General features: G+C 38.5%; 3 protein-coding genes across 4 annotated transcripts in view; 2 read left to right on the top strand and 1 right to left on the bottom strand.

Annotated features, from left to right (window-relative positions):
• Nucleotides 1-527: 527 nt before the first annotated feature.
• On the bottom strand, nt 528-9,666 carry LOC105251233 (spindle assembly abnormal protein 6 homolog). 2 transcript variants are annotated; one of them, XM_011257862.3, is made up of 5 exons: nt 9,291-9,666; nt 8,586-9,112; nt 7,741-8,489; nt 7,154-7,648; nt 528-958 (listed from the first exon to the last, which is right to left on the bottom strand). In XM_011257862.3, exons 1-5 carry the CDS (start codon nt 9,477-9,479, stop codon nt 942-944), a joined length of 1,977 nt encoding a protein of 658 aa, XP_011256164.1. In that variant the 5' UTR covers nt 9,480-9,666; the 3' UTR covers nt 528-941. The 2 variants fall into 2 exon arrangements, with proteins under 2 accessions (XP_011256164.1, XP_011256163.1); XM_011257861.3 differs by lacking the exon at nt 528-958 and having other exon boundaries at nt 6,658-7,648.
• Nucleotides 2,153-5,364, top strand: LOC105251232 (pleckstrin homology domain-containing family M member 1). Its single transcript, XM_011257860.3, has 4 exons — nt 2,153-2,361; nt 2,561-4,266; nt 4,356-4,991; nt 5,079-5,364. The coding sequence occupies exons 2-4, from the start codon at nt 2,902-2,904 to the stop codon at nt 5,241-5,243; spliced, it is 2,166 nt and encodes a 721-aa protein (XP_011256162.1). The 5' UTR covers nt 2,153-2,361; nt 2,561-2,901; the 3' UTR covers nt 5,244-5,364.
• A 1,181-nt stretch (nt 9,667-10,847) lies between the features above and the next one.
• Nucleotides 10,848-16,169, top strand: part of LOC105251231 (inositol-pentakisphosphate 2-kinase) — a 73,400-nt gene continuing 68,078 nt past the window's right edge. Inside the window, exon 1 of the mRNA XM_011257857.3 lies at nt 10,848-11,414. The gene's annotated coding sequence lies outside the window, so the exon portion shown is untranslated. The remainder of the gene's footprint in view (nt 11,415-16,169) is intronic.

Raw genomic sequence — 16,169 nt, 5'->3', positions numbered from 1 at the left:
GCCATTTGTGCTCCCCTAAAGTTGTAATAAACGCTAAATAAACGCGGCCAAGAGATTTCTGCACCGCAGTGCACCGTGAGAAAACGCATTGTTTCTATACACAAAGAAAACACGCATTCACTTCACCTTCTTTGAGAATAAAAATCGCTCGCCTAAACATAAAATAAACTATCTACCTGTCGGAGAGTTAAAGAGCTCTTTGTCGAATGACATTAACGTACAATGGTTAAATGAGGTAACACATTTTTGTCATTTATTAAAGAAAAGTTTGAGGTATCTTTATAGATATCATTAGCTATCTATTTTTTTTCGAAATCTTATCTTTCAGCTCTCTATCTTATCTTTTTTCGAAAAAGAATACACTTAATATTAATTGATAAGTTCCTATATCGACAGATTGTCATAACTCAATAAAGAAACTTGAAATTGAAAATCCACAAGTATTTATAATATTTTAGAAAAATCACGGAATAGATTATGCATAATAATAAATTCCGACGAGAAGGGGATACATTAGGAATATTTCCCCTTATAAATCTTATGTAAGAAGCACGCCGGTGTGACTCGAACACGTGTTGCGTCTTGATTGTAAACAAGCTGAGATGATAAACGTGCTGTATACGCGTGAATCGGGAAATGTAGATTTTTATCTCTCGGTACGCGTGTTTCTTTTTTAATTATTATTTATGCAAAATGTTAGAGTTCTCTTATTATATTCGGCACGAGAGGAGGGGACTGATTAATTAAAACACGATGAACTCGGATATGTTCGTACGCGCCTGTTTCCACTGTATTCCTTGTCCTCGTGCCTTCCAACCTGCCGTCTCCTTCACGCTCGTTCGCTCCCGGTTGCACTTTCTCCTTCTTTCTTCTCTTCCCGGCGCTCCACCGCCGTCAAACCCGGGATAGCACGCATCGTTCCGTCATGCGTATTCGGTCATTCACACACAAGGTATACCTGTTCCAACATTTCAAATGCATTAAATGCGTATCTAAATATAGGAGCAAAAATAGAAGAAGACGAGATACAAGCGCTACGCGTTGCAATCGGTTTACTTTTAGAGACATATATTTTTTGAAGCCGATTTGCGGAGTCGATATAATTTGAAATATTGTTTCAGAAATAAATCATTTGTGTACAGGGTACTTTATACTAATAGAATACAGATCCATGTAGATATTAATGTTCACTTTTTTTTACATCGACACCCGAAAACACACTTTGCTTTACGTTAATTGAAATAAAATTGTATGCGCTTTATTATAAAAATATAAACATTAGAATTATAACGGAATGTGTGACCAGAAATTTTACACTAGAAAGACATATTAAAAAAAATGAGACCGCGAAAACAATGCATTTTTGAAAGTTTTGCCAAAAGTGATTAAAAAACGCTCATTTCTTTATCATGAATAGGAATCGGTCCGTATCTTATATAGGGCACTCCGCATAAATAATGTTCAAGTTGAAAAAATGTTAAAGAAACTGCGTGATATATATATTGCTGCCGTAGCATGTTGGATCGCATTACTTGCGTCCTCCATTTCAGCATTTTAACGATTAAGTTCGTTCAATTGGAAAAAGCCGGCAATTACTGTCGTTTTCGATAACGTTAACGTCGCGTAGCCGTCGATTTTTATGACATGAAAGCGCGAGGAGAAAGCGTATTCTATAAAATTTCTAAAGCTATATAAAAATTCTCTTCTTTTATGGTTATGTCGGCGAGAACAATCCATTTACGATACCTTTCTACTCGTTCTCTGGCGGCTTTTGGAACCTTACAAATACAACAGAATAATAAATAGGCTCGAAGAAAGTTAATTGAAATTCTACTTGATGAGATAAATTCGTCTATGGGTACCTCTTTTATCCACGCCATTTTTCGAAATTCTCTATCCGCGAGAGCAAACAAAAGATATAAGAAATGTGCGTCGAAAGAACTCAAGCATGATCTTATCAGATTTATAATTAGATACCTAGCTAGATGATATCGTCGTCGTCGTCGCCGTCGTCGATAAAGCTCCATTATTTCCGAAAATTGAAAAAGCGAATAGTCCGTCCGTGTTGAAGTGAGAAAGGGAGACGGCATTTCGCGCCGGAAATAGCAAGTGCGCCGCGCGCAGGCGCGATGGCGCACCTGCATTCGCGCCATCGCAAGCATCACAAGTGTAACGACGATAGCGAAGGCGAGGTGATGGGTGATAGCGCGACCTGTCGTCGGGTCACGTACTATTCTCAAAGTTCTCGAGGAATAGACGGTGTCCTAGAAATGTTATATGAGGTGACGGAGGTGACCACCTGACGCGTAGTTTGGACAGTAGGGAACAGCTGGCCGATAGTGCGATGAATTGTCTTTCAAGGTAGTACCGAGTTGCCGATCTCTCTCGATGACGTTGCAAAAATCTATTATTACGCATCGAGACGTAAAAAATATCAAAATTAATCAGCGTTTTTTTAAATCCGGATATGGTGTGATTAACAGAGAGAGAGAGAGAGAGAGAGAGAGAGAGAGAGACGGATAGACTATAGGCTATGATTATAAATGTTTTGTTTTTCCAGGATCTAACCTACTTCACGCACGCAGTTGGAGCGATAACGCTGACGTGTGTGGACTCTCGTCCGGCGTTATCATTGACGCATAAGATGATCTCATCGCTTCGCGACAGCACTTCCCTGTTTCTTGGTCAGTATAATCGCGACGACCGCAAGCCTCGAGCGTAATTGGAGCGATATATCCGAGGACGACGACGCGTAGTCGTGACACCACGAGGACATCTCCGGAGGCTTAGTTCGACTCCGGGTGATCCTCCGCCTCTCTCACGACGCGAAGATGCTCCAGCGACGACATCGTCGTAAAAGACGTATTTTCGCTGTGACATACCGTATCGATAGCGTGCAAGATGAATTCGCTGCTGAAGACGGTCCACTCTATAGCGGGCAACAAGAGGAACTTGCTAGTCAGGGATTCTCTGCAAAAACAGCTCAATACGAGTGTCATGGAGATGCAGAGCGCGCCAAGGGTTGCCGACGATGGCGTCGTCAGCAACTGCGACGAGAGCATGACCCTATGCTCTGTGCTCGAGGCTATCTTCCTTCACGGCTTGAAAGACAGCCTGCTGAATCGAGTAACGGAAGCTCTCAGCGGTCCCGACTTCGACGCTATGCCACAGCCGAGTTTCTGGGGTCCGCTGCTCGTGTTCTCTCATCGTCAAATCATAGACCAGATACAAGCGTTGAGCCAAGTAACCACAGAGGTTGGTTATTGTCGAGCTTGGATACGATTGGCGCTAAACGAGGGTCTATTAGCTAGCTACTTTTGCTCCATAAGGAGGGACAATTCCGCTTTAAAGCCGTATTACAATCGTTCCGCTTACATCAGGGATGTAGATCTTGTCGAGGTTGCGCAAAAATTAATAGAAAGCTTGGATTACATGCGATTCGAGTTGGCTTGCAATAGTAGCCTTTTAAACTTTTGGTCTACTACTCCTTTGCTGATAGCCGGCATTTGGTCGCCGCCGATGAAATCTTGTCCCGTGTTTAGTGCGGTAGATATAGCGAAAACTATAACCACCGAATCGACCGACAACTTTGACGAAATAGAAACTGCAAGTTCTATCGGTAGTTCAATTGGAATAGGATCATTTACTTCCTCGCAGTCGATGTTTAATAATGTAGCATCTATCAGTGAAGACGAAGCGCTTAAAATTATTTTAGCTAACAAAAAATCTGATAATATTGCCCGACACGAGCACAACAATCCCGCGGATACTAGAATGGATAAAACGCAGGAAGACATGACTCAACAGTTGCACAGTAATTCTGAGGATACTGTGATAAAAAGTCAAATGGTAGATAAACAAGAGGTCAAGGAAGTACGACAGATATCAAATGGTAATGTGGAAACAGAAGATGTAGATAATATTGTTGCTGATATGGAAGATCCAGCGTTACAAAATATTTTGAGAGGTAACGATATCATTAATGACACAACTGCGGCTACCGTAGGAAATTCATTAATAGGAAAATTGGGATGGTCGACCTCATTTGAAGATTGTCAATCTTCTTTAACTTCTTCCGTGATATCTCACGGATCTACAAAGGATGCACCTCGTACACCTGCCGATGGTCCTACATACGATGCGCTTATCCAAAGTTATCAAACTGCTGGAAGTAGTACAGTATCAGATCTACAAGAATTCTTTAAAAAATATTCAAAAAAAGAGGAAACTGCCGAGGAAGAATCTAAAGATCAACCCGAACCAAAGGTATATATCTGATATAAGATATTTGTGATAATTTTAAAATATAATTTTCATTAAAATTGTTAAATTTTTGTTTACACATTGTTTTTCAGGTTGCGATAAATTTTGAAGAACAACTAGGTAATATTTCAAGGGAAAAAGGTTTAGATGTTCAAAATTACAATTGTTTCGATTGTGGTGATGCAGTCGGCATGACTTTTTCCAAAGCGCACGTGTGCTCGTTTTCGGGTAATTACTACTGTTCAAAGTGTATGGCGGAAGGGCAATATCTCATACCATCGCGTATGATTCACAATTGGGATTTGAAACAATATCCCATTAGCCGAAAAGCCGCTGCATATTTAACGGAAAATCCAGCTCTTTTGGATCTAAAGATTCTGAATCCAAAAATTTACATGGCGGTAGACACTATGGCTCAATTGCAATCTTTGCGAATACAGTTGAACCTGCTGAGAGCGTATTTATTCACGTGTCGCGAACCTATTATCGAATCTTTGCAAAAGAAGGTTGCCCCTAGAGACTATTTATACGAACACGTTCATCAATATTCCGTTTTAGACCTTCATGACATACCCAATGGAATTCTTGCGCAACAACTTCAAAAAGTTGTCGAATTTGCGAGAAATCATGTAATCAATTGTTGGCTCTGCAGTCAGAAGGGTTTTATATGCGAAGTCTGTAATAACACAAAAGTCATTTATCCTTTTGATATGGAATCCACGTTTCGAGTAAGTAATGCGTCTTCATTTCGTTATTCACATATTTTTTCTTCTCTGTTTAATATAATAATCTTACAGTAATCAATTTATTTGCAGTGCGGGGCGTGCAATGCCGTATTTCATACGGACTGCTTAAACGCAAGTAAACCTTGTCCAAAATGCGAACGCAGACGTAAACGGATGGACATGCCTCTTTTAGATATGGGATGTACAGACCTATCGCATAACAGTGTATCCTCGTCTCCGATTAATATGAATTAATGTACATTATTTGATATGTTTATACTAACATTGTTTTATCATCCTTTTATCGCTTTAAGCAGTATTGTTTGTATAACTTGCATTCCAAAAGATTAATTTCACTAGTCGCAATCATAATTTTAATCTCGAATCTCGACTTTTTCGTGTAAATAATTATGTCTATATTATATATTGTGCATAAAAATGTATAGAAATATAATATCTTTGTATATTTTTCGTCAGTTCTCCAAATATTTTGTTACAAATTTATACTATCTGAAAAAAGATATTTGTACCTTACTATCTTACGAGACTGGCAGCTTTCTACATGTAAACAAAAAATATTATATCCTTATACTTATATTTTATATATATAAATACATATATGTGTGTATATATATATGTCTATGTACATATATACATATATATATACACACACACACAAATGTTTATTATAATTCTATGTACAAAAATAGTAAAATATATCATTTACTTGTCATCTTATTGTTATTTATTATATTTAATACTGTTGCTCTATTTATGTAATTTAATAAACACATGCTTGATAAAATTGAATTTAGTTGATACATTTGTACCTCATAGCATACGGCATATATTTGAAAACTGTTTTCTCTAACAATTTTGCCTTTATGCAAAATTATAATTAAGAAATAATTTCTCTCGAATAATTTCTAATAAAAATGTACAATAAATTATATGCATATATAACTATAATAAAATTTTCTAATCTATTTTGCGATATAAAAGGCACATTCTTGAATTTACATTAAATGGCCTTGTTTGACCTTTTACAGTCACAAATTGTAAAATTAGAGAGCTCTACATTATATATTCTATTTGTTTAATTTTTTCATATATATATGTATATATAAAAATATTTATACAACTATCATATAAAATCTACAAAGTTAAAATTATTTTCCAGGTACCTATCAGAATGAAAGTAGGATACTTCAAATAAAAAAATAATTAGAAATTTAATAATGTAAAAATTAATTATTAGAAATCAGTTGTGTGGTCATTAGACTGTGAGTGTGATAAATAAAGGAATCGTCCTGTTAAAATAACAGTTTCAAATTTATCATAAAAATTACTTTGCGTACTTGTGATGCGATAATTTGATATAAGTCTTTACAATTTTTACAAGTATGTTAAGTATAAAAACACACTTAGATTTAGATATTAGAATTATCAAGAGGAAAAATTATTTTAATGTTATAAATTGCAACTCTCTTGATTTATATAAACATATATTATTGTATATTATTATATTTTGATGATAAATTTCGACGAATATATAGATACGAATTTTGTTTTGAATAATATTTATAAATTAATTATAATTATTAATTAATATTTATAAATTAAAGATAATATTTTTCATAATAATAATAATAATAATCTTAAAGCCAAGTAGAATTGATCAAAAAGTGTAAATAGAATTGATCAAAAATTGTAATGAGAAATAAAGAATTCACCTGGCATTTTACACATTTTATGTTGTAGTAAGCGAGATCGGAATGTATGCATATGTCATTGTTATGTGTATCAAAATATATATACATACAACATTATATATTGCTATTAATCCTACATTGACACAAAAAAGTTAGAATGATGCTAGCCAAATATATTATTTTTATGTATAACAAGATGCCAATGTAGGATTAAAAATTTTTTACAATTCTCGTGAAAAATATCATGTAAATAATACTTATGCTTACAATTATTTGTACTATCACCAAGATGACAAACTTGAAATATTGTCAATGGCAATATTGCAGCTTTGTCATTCCTGCATTTTGATTAAAATATTCTGAAATATGAGTTCAACTCCTCAGTTTTTTCAAGCATTTAATGCAACGTCTTAGGAAAATATGCCGAAGGTAAAATGGGTTTATCGGACAAACCTGCTCGCCTTAATCCGCCCTGCAAACCGATGCTCGCGGTTTTCGTTTTTGTACCATTCGAGATCACTGTCGGACCATTGTTATTCTCGATTATAGCCGGTGCTGAAGTCGAGGCTGGCGGATTCCCGGATGCTTTATTCACCGCGTTGAAGCGCTCCATAGGTGTGCTGGTGCTCGAGATCAAAGGGCTTTTATTGAAGGTTGTTAAGCCCACAGAATTTTCCGTTACACCGACACCCATCGACCGAGCTGTCGTACGAGTAGTCTGATGAATATTCGGATTTTGCACGATCGGATTTTTCATCAATCCCGATATCGTATTAGGCTGTGTCGTACTAGGTGCAGGTGTACGCGTTTCATATCGATTAGGAAATAATTTATTTGTCCTAGGTAATGTTAGTGGAACGGTAGATGGAATCATAACTGGAGCTGGTGTAGCAGCGCTTTGTAAAGGTGACTGATTATCAGCTAATCTCCGATTCAACCAACTAATTACTGTAAAAGATGGAAGATATATTAATTTTTTTCATGTAAGAATTTTTATTGGTAAAAATTTTTTTGGTAAAAACAAAAAATAGTCAACTTACCATTATCATTGTTTTTTATCGTCTTTTCTTTTTCCTCCAATTGATGTTGCAATGTTTTAATTTGCTCTTTTAGATTGCCTACTTCATTCTTTGCATCTTTGATATCCCTAATAAGAACCTCCATTTTAGTTTCCAATTGGCCAACCTCTTTTTGCTTGCTGTCTAATAATCTTTCCTGCTCGAGCGCTATGCTCGTTCTTAATTTCAATTTGGATTTGGTTGATGCAAGTTCATTTTGTAATTTAGTTAAAATTTCATTGGCTTTCACTAATTCGTCACTTAAGCCTCTCAAAGAATTTTGTTTACGTTGCAACTGACTATCTTTCTCGGTTAAAAGATCCTCCAAATGCTGTTTTTGTTCTTTACCCGACTTTAGCATTTCCATATGTTTGTTAATGATCACTGTTTTGTCTTTAAGTTCCTGTTCGAGCACAGCTACTTTTGTACGCAAATTATTAACAGCTTTATCCTTGTCATGATAATCTACATCTAATTTCGAGTTTTGCTTCTTGAGTAGCGACAAATCTCGTTGGGCGATATTAAGTTCCTTCTCGAGATTCTGTAATTGTTTTATTTGCTCTGCATTTGTAGCTTCTAAAAAGGATTGTTTATCCTTAAATGTTATATTTTGTGTCCGTAATTCAGCAAGTTCTGTGTGTAATTGTTTCACAGTTTCAGCATGTCTCTGCTCAACTTCCATTTTCTCTTTCTCATTTTGTCGTTGCCATTCTAAACGTGCTTGAGCCAATCTAAAAAATATTTAAACAATGCATGAATGTATAAAATAGGAATGTATAGAGGATACAAAAATGTTTAAATATAATAATTTATACTAAAATATATACCTGTCCTTTTCTATACTTATTTGCTGTGAGGAATTAATTTGTATTTGGCTTTTTTCAGTCAGGTATTTTTGCTCCAAATGTTCTAATTCTTTTGCTTTAGTTTCTAGTTTATTTGTTAGATCGTTTAATCTAGTTTCTAAACCAACCATATCTCTACTCTGTTGTAAAATATTTTCCTTCAATTGTTTAATCTTCATTGCCATATGTATCTTCAAATCAGAATCACTAGCGGGTGATATGTTCAGGCTCAAGTGACAAAGATGTTTAAAGTTATTTGTCTCCACGAGCTTAAAGTTCCAATCCCCGGTTTCTTCCGCCAATAACAAAAGAAACTTTGGTGGGGTCTTTGATAGGCTTGTACCTGGAATGTAACATTGTTCCAGCAAGCATATCAACTGAGTAGCAAAGTTGTCAAAATCAACCAGGAGACCCTGCTGTGCTTTCAGCACTTTGAAGTCATCTTCGGCAATGAATAAGGAATAAAGAAAACAAGGATCATCATCATCGGACAACAAAACGCACAAACTCTGAAACAAGAAGAAACCAAAACTCGAATTAACAAATGAAAATCCAGTATGCAAGCTGTTGAAAATGAAGCTTATCATCTTTCTATGTTCAATCAAACAGAAAGTTAAAAGAGGAAGCAATAAACATTTACACATTTTCAAAGCTAGGAATAAAAGTCATAGTATTTTCTTAAATTACCTTACGACAAACCGGACTGATGCCAGCGTGAATCTCAACGTTGACTCTGAGATCTCGCTGGCGCTCTTCCTTATGCTGCGGTTTGATATAAACTCTTTGCACCTTCGTGTAGAGAATCTCGACATTGTTCAGCTGCAGACCCGAGTCGATGGTCGTCGTGCCGCCTGCTATACTGTTTAGGTAATTCATCGTTCGATCGCGCTCTCGGAAAGCACTTGTCGATCTCGCGTCGCTCACCGCGTCTCATTTGTCGATGTTGCGGAAAATCCGGACGAAACGCTCCCGAACATACGACACGGGCTCCTTTGCTTACATCGCACAAGCACGCAAATTGACGCACGCGTATCAGACGCGTACATATACGTTTGTGCCGCCATCTTGACGGCACGCGTTACAACTAACTTCACTCCCCTCTCCTCATTAGTGAGAATCGCGTCGGAGTCGGGACTCTTCTTTTTTTCTTTCGCAAGCGAGTTTTTCTTTTTAGAAGATTGCAAATTCAACGATTAAAGGATTCTTTGAAGGTATCGATCACGATTTATCTCTCATTTTTTTAAAATTCCTCTCTAAACGCCGTAAAATCTGTTGCATCGCTTTCCGAACGCTAAAACTTTTAATTTGATAACTTGAGATAGAGGTAATTAAAATGGTAACAACCGTTGGCGATTGTCGCATGTTAATAATAATAAAATGAGTCGAAAAGTGCGCTTTATATTTTTTCTAACATGTATAAAAGTTGAAAACGTTATCATACGCTGTGATAAAAAGATAACGGCGTCAATTAATCACAGCGCAAGCGCAGCAATACTTTTGTAACTAGAAGCGGATTTTGCTGCTTTCCGATTGGCTGACGGCATCGCGAACCGATGGTTGAATCGCTGCGCCCTGATTGGCTCACGTTGTTAGTTATTCTTATACGTATACGTTTGCACCGCCACTTGCATACGCGTTGCAACAAACTGCACTCTAAATTAGTCTAGTGAGAATCGCGTCGGAATCAGGATTTTTCCTTTAGTTTTTCGTAAACGAACTTTTCTTTTTCAAAATTACGAACCAAACGATTAAAAATGTGTAAGTGGAAAACGGAAGGCTTTTCAAAGGTATCAATTACAATTTATCTCCTTTTTTCTTAAATTTACATCTAAATATTGTAACCGCTGTTACGTAAAATGTTATTTTTATGCGACATATTATGTTGAAAAGATATATCACGCGTCCATATAAATTAAATACTGTTGACGTAATTATATATGTGATATTAACCGCGTTGCACTTTTATTCGAGCAACAACTATCATTAGTGTCGTATGTGTAGATGAATAATCGGCTTAAAAATATTGCGCTTCACTTTTCAACACGCGTAATAATTTAATTTTGTTCTTTCGCCTAATTCATGAAAATCGCCTATCTCGTAACGACTGGATAACGAAAATAAATTTGAAAAATTTACTTTTATTTCGAGTAAATTTGCACAAATTTATACATGAGTATATATATATATATATATAGTATAAAATGTGAAAATATCGATAGATTAGAATTTACATACGCGAGATATCGTAAAATCAAGATAATTAGCGTCACGATAATTGTTTTTATTCGAGTATCAACGCTACGCGGACTCAACGAATCGACGAATCGACCGGTGTGAGAATAACTTAGTTCGTGCGCGCGAACAAGTCGAGCGTCTTTTGCTTCCCGCGCGATTCTGCGAGGCCGCTTCCGATTGGCCGACAGCCGCCGCGGCGGCCAATGACGGCGCGGCTTGGAGATGGTGACGTAGCGTTTAAAGCGCCGTACGTGCCGAGTTGCGCCCGCGGTCGCCATGCCATGCGACCGTCCCGCGTTTGACAGGCCCCGTTTCGGGCGGTTCGCGCCTTCCGCGACGAGGTAAAGTACGATCGCGCGCGTCGTTAACGCGCGTCGACGGACGCGTCGCGACGCCACAGTGTCGCCAAAGTGCGCGAGTGCTTGTGCCGCGAGTGACGCAACGAGTAACCGTGTTCCTGGCGATGGGATCCGCTGGCTCCCGCGCCACGACGACGACGAGGACGACGGTTAGCGGTTGGATACGGCGATTGCAGCTCCAACAATGACGTTTTTGGAGCAAGACGGATGAGAGGACGTGAGTAGTTTTTCTTTAAATTCGTAACCAATTAACCTCTCGGCCGGTTGTTGCTGGAAAAGCAGAAATTTCTCGTTCCCGAATTCAGCCGCGTGTTCTCCAACACGTCGACCGGTGGCGCTCGCGGCGTTTCTGCATTCCATACTTTGGAGCCGGGCGCGTGGAACGTGCTGCTCTTTGAGGCGTACTCCGAAAGCTGTCGGCTGATTTTATTTTCTTTTTCAATAAACTCGCGAACGCGGTTATTAAATGATGGAAGTACTTTTTTAATCGTTGTGTATTAATTGAAAAATACTAAAGAGATATTTTTTTGCTTTTCTTAGAGCGACACAAATTACGGCCAAGATTTAAATATCGCAATCTCGATTACGCTTATGTATATATACACATTGAATTGTACAAATTATGTTCATTATAATGCGATTTTTATACCACTTTTTTGGGAATAAGTAAAATTACATACATGCGTCAAAATTAAATTCGGACGAAATTAAACCGATAAAAAGAAAGAGAGAAAGATATTCGTGTGTATATATCTTTGCACACCCTTGTACATACATATATCGATTATTTATAAAAATAAAAAGAGAATGGCAAACGACGTATCGTTCGATGACTCGTTGGAAGCATCGCGTAAAAGATAGCTGTCGATTGAATAGGCCAATATCGAACAGGCGGAAGTCGATATCGCGGCTTTAAAAGGAAGTAATAAAGCAACGTGTGTATTACGATCGAACGTACATATTCATAACTATCACTTTCCTACACAGTCGCCTTTCGCATGGCGGCCAAGGGGTCAGTGCACTTGGGATCTTACGCCGCGCGAAGCTCGTCGGCGCATGCGTGCATCTGGCGCAATATTTTTGCGACTCGATAGGAAACTTTGCGCGCGTGTTACGCGAAAATAGACGTAATCGTTCTCCCCTGTTCCGATCTCATCACCGATCGCATCGAATCGCAGTCGAGACTTTCGTGACCGCTTGATAAACGTATCGATCTTTGGAAATCATTTGCATCCAACGCGTCTCTTTGTTGATATTCCGTTCAAACGATTTATGAACTCGCTATATTTTCGTATACTTTTATTAATTTTACTGATATCCATGATACGATGATAAGCGCAAAAGAATAGGAGACTTGTATCTCATTGGATTTTCTCTCTTCTCGAAAAGACAACGAAATACGACGAAATTTTCGTCGTTTCGGGTCGCGGATTCCTCGCCCTTGCAACAGTCCAGGCGATGGAAAGTAGACTTCTAGTCGCTAAAATGGAGCCTTATGACTCGGTTACGAAGCCGCGATTCATGGCCCGCTGGCAATAACGAGGCCGCTTATTTCGCAAATCCGCGCATCTCTCGAATGCGCTCCGTTACGCGAATCCTTTGTTCGCCTCGCGCGCGTCCGCCTGTCCCCTCGTCGGAGGGGGATTTACGAGGAGCGGCGGGGCATTCGGAGCGGAAAAATTTGATCCCCCGAATGAGATTCGACCGTTTTCCCTGCGTTCTCCTCCCCCGCGCTACGCGTCTTCTTTCTTCCTCCTCGTCATTCGAAGAGTCGAAAGCTGCCGAGCCCTGTAACCACCTGTCTCGCTCATAAAGGGAAGGAAGAAGGCGAGCCAACAGGTTTTAGCTCCGACACACCTGATCGAAGTCGAAGAGTATGTCTGGCCCTCTCTTTCTCGTTGGACGGAGCTTCTTTTTACGCTTCCTCTCCTCCACGTAATATCGCTTCGAATTTATCGAAACGCTTCGGTTTATAGTCGGTGGATACTCGAATTTGATCATTGAAATGCACGACTGTCTTTTGGATTTTCTCGAAAATTTCACATAGATAACGAAAAAGATAAACAAAATCTTACAATTAGATGCCTAGAGGCAGTAAAGATATAAGGAAATAAGCCTAAAATATTATTGATAAGAATAAGAAAAAGAAGTCTAAAAATAATTAAATTTAATATAGAATATTTAATAATAATCCTAAATTCTTTAACTAAAAATTTAAAAATAATATTTCATAATATTTATAATAAATCGTAAAGGAATTAGTCAATATTGAAATGGAAAAATACAAATAATTAAACTTATTCTTAATCAATTTAGGGAGAATTTTATTCTAGTAGAGGACTCAAAAATCGAGAATAAATTTACTATCCTACTCAGTTTCATTTATAAAATTTTATATTAGATTTTTTTAAGGTTAGATTAGAGATATAAAAAGAATAAATTAAAGTAAATAAAAATAGAAAAGATGAAATAAAAATTAATATTAATAATATAGGTATTATATGAGGTATGAAAGAATATTTAATTAAATATTTAATTAAATATTTAATGTTATTAAATATTATTAAATTGATAATTTAGTGTTTTTTTTTAAAACTAATTCTTTCCATTATGTTGCAAAACGCAAGCACAGTTTTCTAATCAAAGTCTTCTTAGAAATAAGAGAAGAAAGAGAGAAGGTACAATCTAGCCTCATTGTTACGTGCGACGTCTGTGCACGCGATTGTGCATCGTCTACGTAGATTACGCATCGAGTAGCAATCGCATAGTTTAAACGCCGTCGATAAATTGTTGTTATTTACGTACAGACATTCGCGACATGGCTCGCAAACTATCGATCGTGAGCACCACTGCCGCGTCGCTGGCTGGCGCTTTAAAGAGATATACCCGTATCACCTTTAAGGCTCGAGCCAGAAAAGAGGGGACTGGAGGATGCGGAGGGTTCTGGAAGAAGCGTATTTGGACGGTCCATGGCTCTCGATGAGAGACGTGGCAACAACGCGCGCGTTTGCCTCTCTCTCCCCTTCTTTCTCTCTCCCTCTCTCATTCGCTCTCACGAACGCAAACACGAGAGATCAAGGTATTGTAAAATTGCTGATTGGCTTCGAGGTCATCGGCGGGAGGAATCGGTCTCTATCGCGAGACTCTTTTCTCGTCACGGATTTGTTGAAATTATTTGTCGAAGCGTCGTCGAGAGATTCTTTCGCATCCCCCTTAACGTCAAGAGGGGGTACGTTCGCGTACAAAAATCATCAGGCTCCGCCGGAATCGTTCACTCGTCACCCTGATATCGTGCACTTTTCCTCGTTCGACAAAAAATTGTATCTTTTCTTTCAATTTAATCATTGTCGAAAAAATCACGCCTCGACGCGATTTCGCCTTGAACGTTGAAATTTGCGCGTTTCAAAGGAGCGTGCAAACAGATCTATCGAGCCATCCTTGGCGAAAATTTAAGCCGAAACGTAAATCCGGCTCGTGTGACCGTAAGCATATGCGATTTTGCAATCTATGCTCGAATTGTGCTACAATCGCGACGTTATATTATAGCGCTTCTGTTTCAGTTTGTTTAAACGTTTTCGTCAGGTCGGGTTTTCGGCTATTCGTGCTATTTCGTAGGTGATCTAATCATCGGAGGAAATTCCAGACCACCGCGCGTGAGATAGAGACGACGCAAGGTCCGTCTCGATCGTGCGTCCTTCCTTCTTCCAGCTGTCAGAAACTCGATTACCGTCCGCCCCGGACGATATTAGAAATATGCCGAAGCCATTGTTTCGCGAAATAATCAACGGCGTGCCCAACTTTGCAAATAAGATACACGCCATTTAATTCGGAATTCAATTTTTACGTCGTCCAATTAATATTAATATTCTTTACATCGTTTCGTCATTCGGGAAATTATCGAAGGAGGCTGCTTCGACGCAAATGAACGTATTTGCGAAACGGTACGACGCGATCGAATTACGCCGGTGTTAATTCGATCGATCGCGCACATCGCGATAACGGCACATCTGCCGGAAAAAGTCGAGCCGAAAAGAGTTTCCATTGTCTCCGGGACGTTTAATTTTTGTGAAACTTCCTGCCACCTTGTCCGCGCGGGAGAAAGAGAAAGAGGGAGAAAGAAAGCAACATGTGTTTACGCACCGTTTAATACCGTCACGCAATCGTATCGCAACGAAAAGAACGTAGAAGGAGCCTGCTGGTTGGTTTGGTCGCCGACGCGGTTGCAAATTTATGTAGATGAAAGGAACCACGACTCGAGTACACGTACATCCGGATACGCGTCGGTGTGCGTTTCTGCGTTATTAACGTGTGGGTTGGCACGTACGCACCGTCCTTCTATCGCTACATCTCCCTCCAATGCTGGACGTCTACGCAGTCTGTTGTACGGAATATGAAAACTTCTCGAGCGCCTTGTGTACGCTATTAGGTAGATAAATCGGGAAGAAGGTTCATTTTCGCGTCTCTCCCGCCATAAATTTTCACACACGTGACTCCGCGTTGTCCTTCGTGCGCTCCTTTTCGCTCACGGCCATCTCTCCGCTAAGGTTTCTCTCATTTTGTTTGTTTTTACCGATCGCCAGCGATTTCCAAATCTTTTCGACAGCGTGTTTTCAATCGATACGTTGACCATGTTTCGTAACGCGTGAGACATTCGAATCAAATTGTATCGAAAGAAAGTGACGTTTGCAGATTTACGCGATAGATATATTTATGGTAGATTTGAGGGATTGCAATTTGAGATGGAGAGATGACATATTTTGATTAAGAAACGATACTCGACACTGTTATAATAGCACAGCACTTGAAGTATCTTTTATTATAATTGTTCTCTCTCTCTCTTCCCTCTCTCTTTTCCATTAATCTACATTATCTTACATTTTTGTCATCGCGAGATCCCGCCATGTTGTTTCTGAAACATTTACCGTTTAAATTACATTTTATCTACATTCTTTCCCATATCACATCCGTATAC

Source organism: Camponotus floridanus, unplaced genomic scaffold (assembly GCF_003227725.1).
Source record: "Camponotus floridanus strain SB8 unplaced genomic scaffold, Cflo_v7.5 scaffold16, whole genome shotgun sequence".
NCBI classification, from domain to species: Eukaryota; Metazoa; Arthropoda; class Insecta; order Hymenoptera; family Formicidae; genus Camponotus; species Camponotus floridanus.
The sequence above is the reverse complement of the archived record's forward strand: the minus strand, read 5'-3'. Positions and strand labels throughout refer to the sequence as shown.

Excerpts from the sequence above, each read along its gene's own strand:
- LOC105251232 (XM_011257860.3), top strand. The coding sequence starts at position 2,902 with ATGAATTCGCTGCTGAAGACGGTCCACTCTATAGCGGGCAACAAGAGG. Across the intron at positions 4,267-4,355 it reads AAGATCAACCCGAACCAAAG|GTTGCGATAAATTTTGAAGA; the intron begins GTATATATCTGA and ends ATTGTTTTTCAG. Across the intron at positions 4,992-5,078 it reads ATATGGAATCCACGTTTCGA|TGCGGGGCGTGCAATGCCGT; the intron begins GTAAGTAATGCG and ends ATTTATTTGCAG.
- LOC105251233 (XM_011257861.3), bottom strand. The coding sequence starts at position 9,479 with ATGAATTACCTAAACAGTATAGCAGGCGGCACGACGACCATCGACTCG. Across the intron at positions 9,113-9,290 it reads TCAGTCCGGTTTGTCGTAAG|AGTTTGTGCGTTTTGTTGTC; the intron begins GTAATTTAAGAA and ends TTCTTGTTTCAG. Across the intron at positions 8,490-8,585 it reads ATAAGTATAGAAAAGGACAG|ATTGGCTCAAGCACGTTTAG; the intron begins GTATATATTTTA and ends AATATTTTTTAG.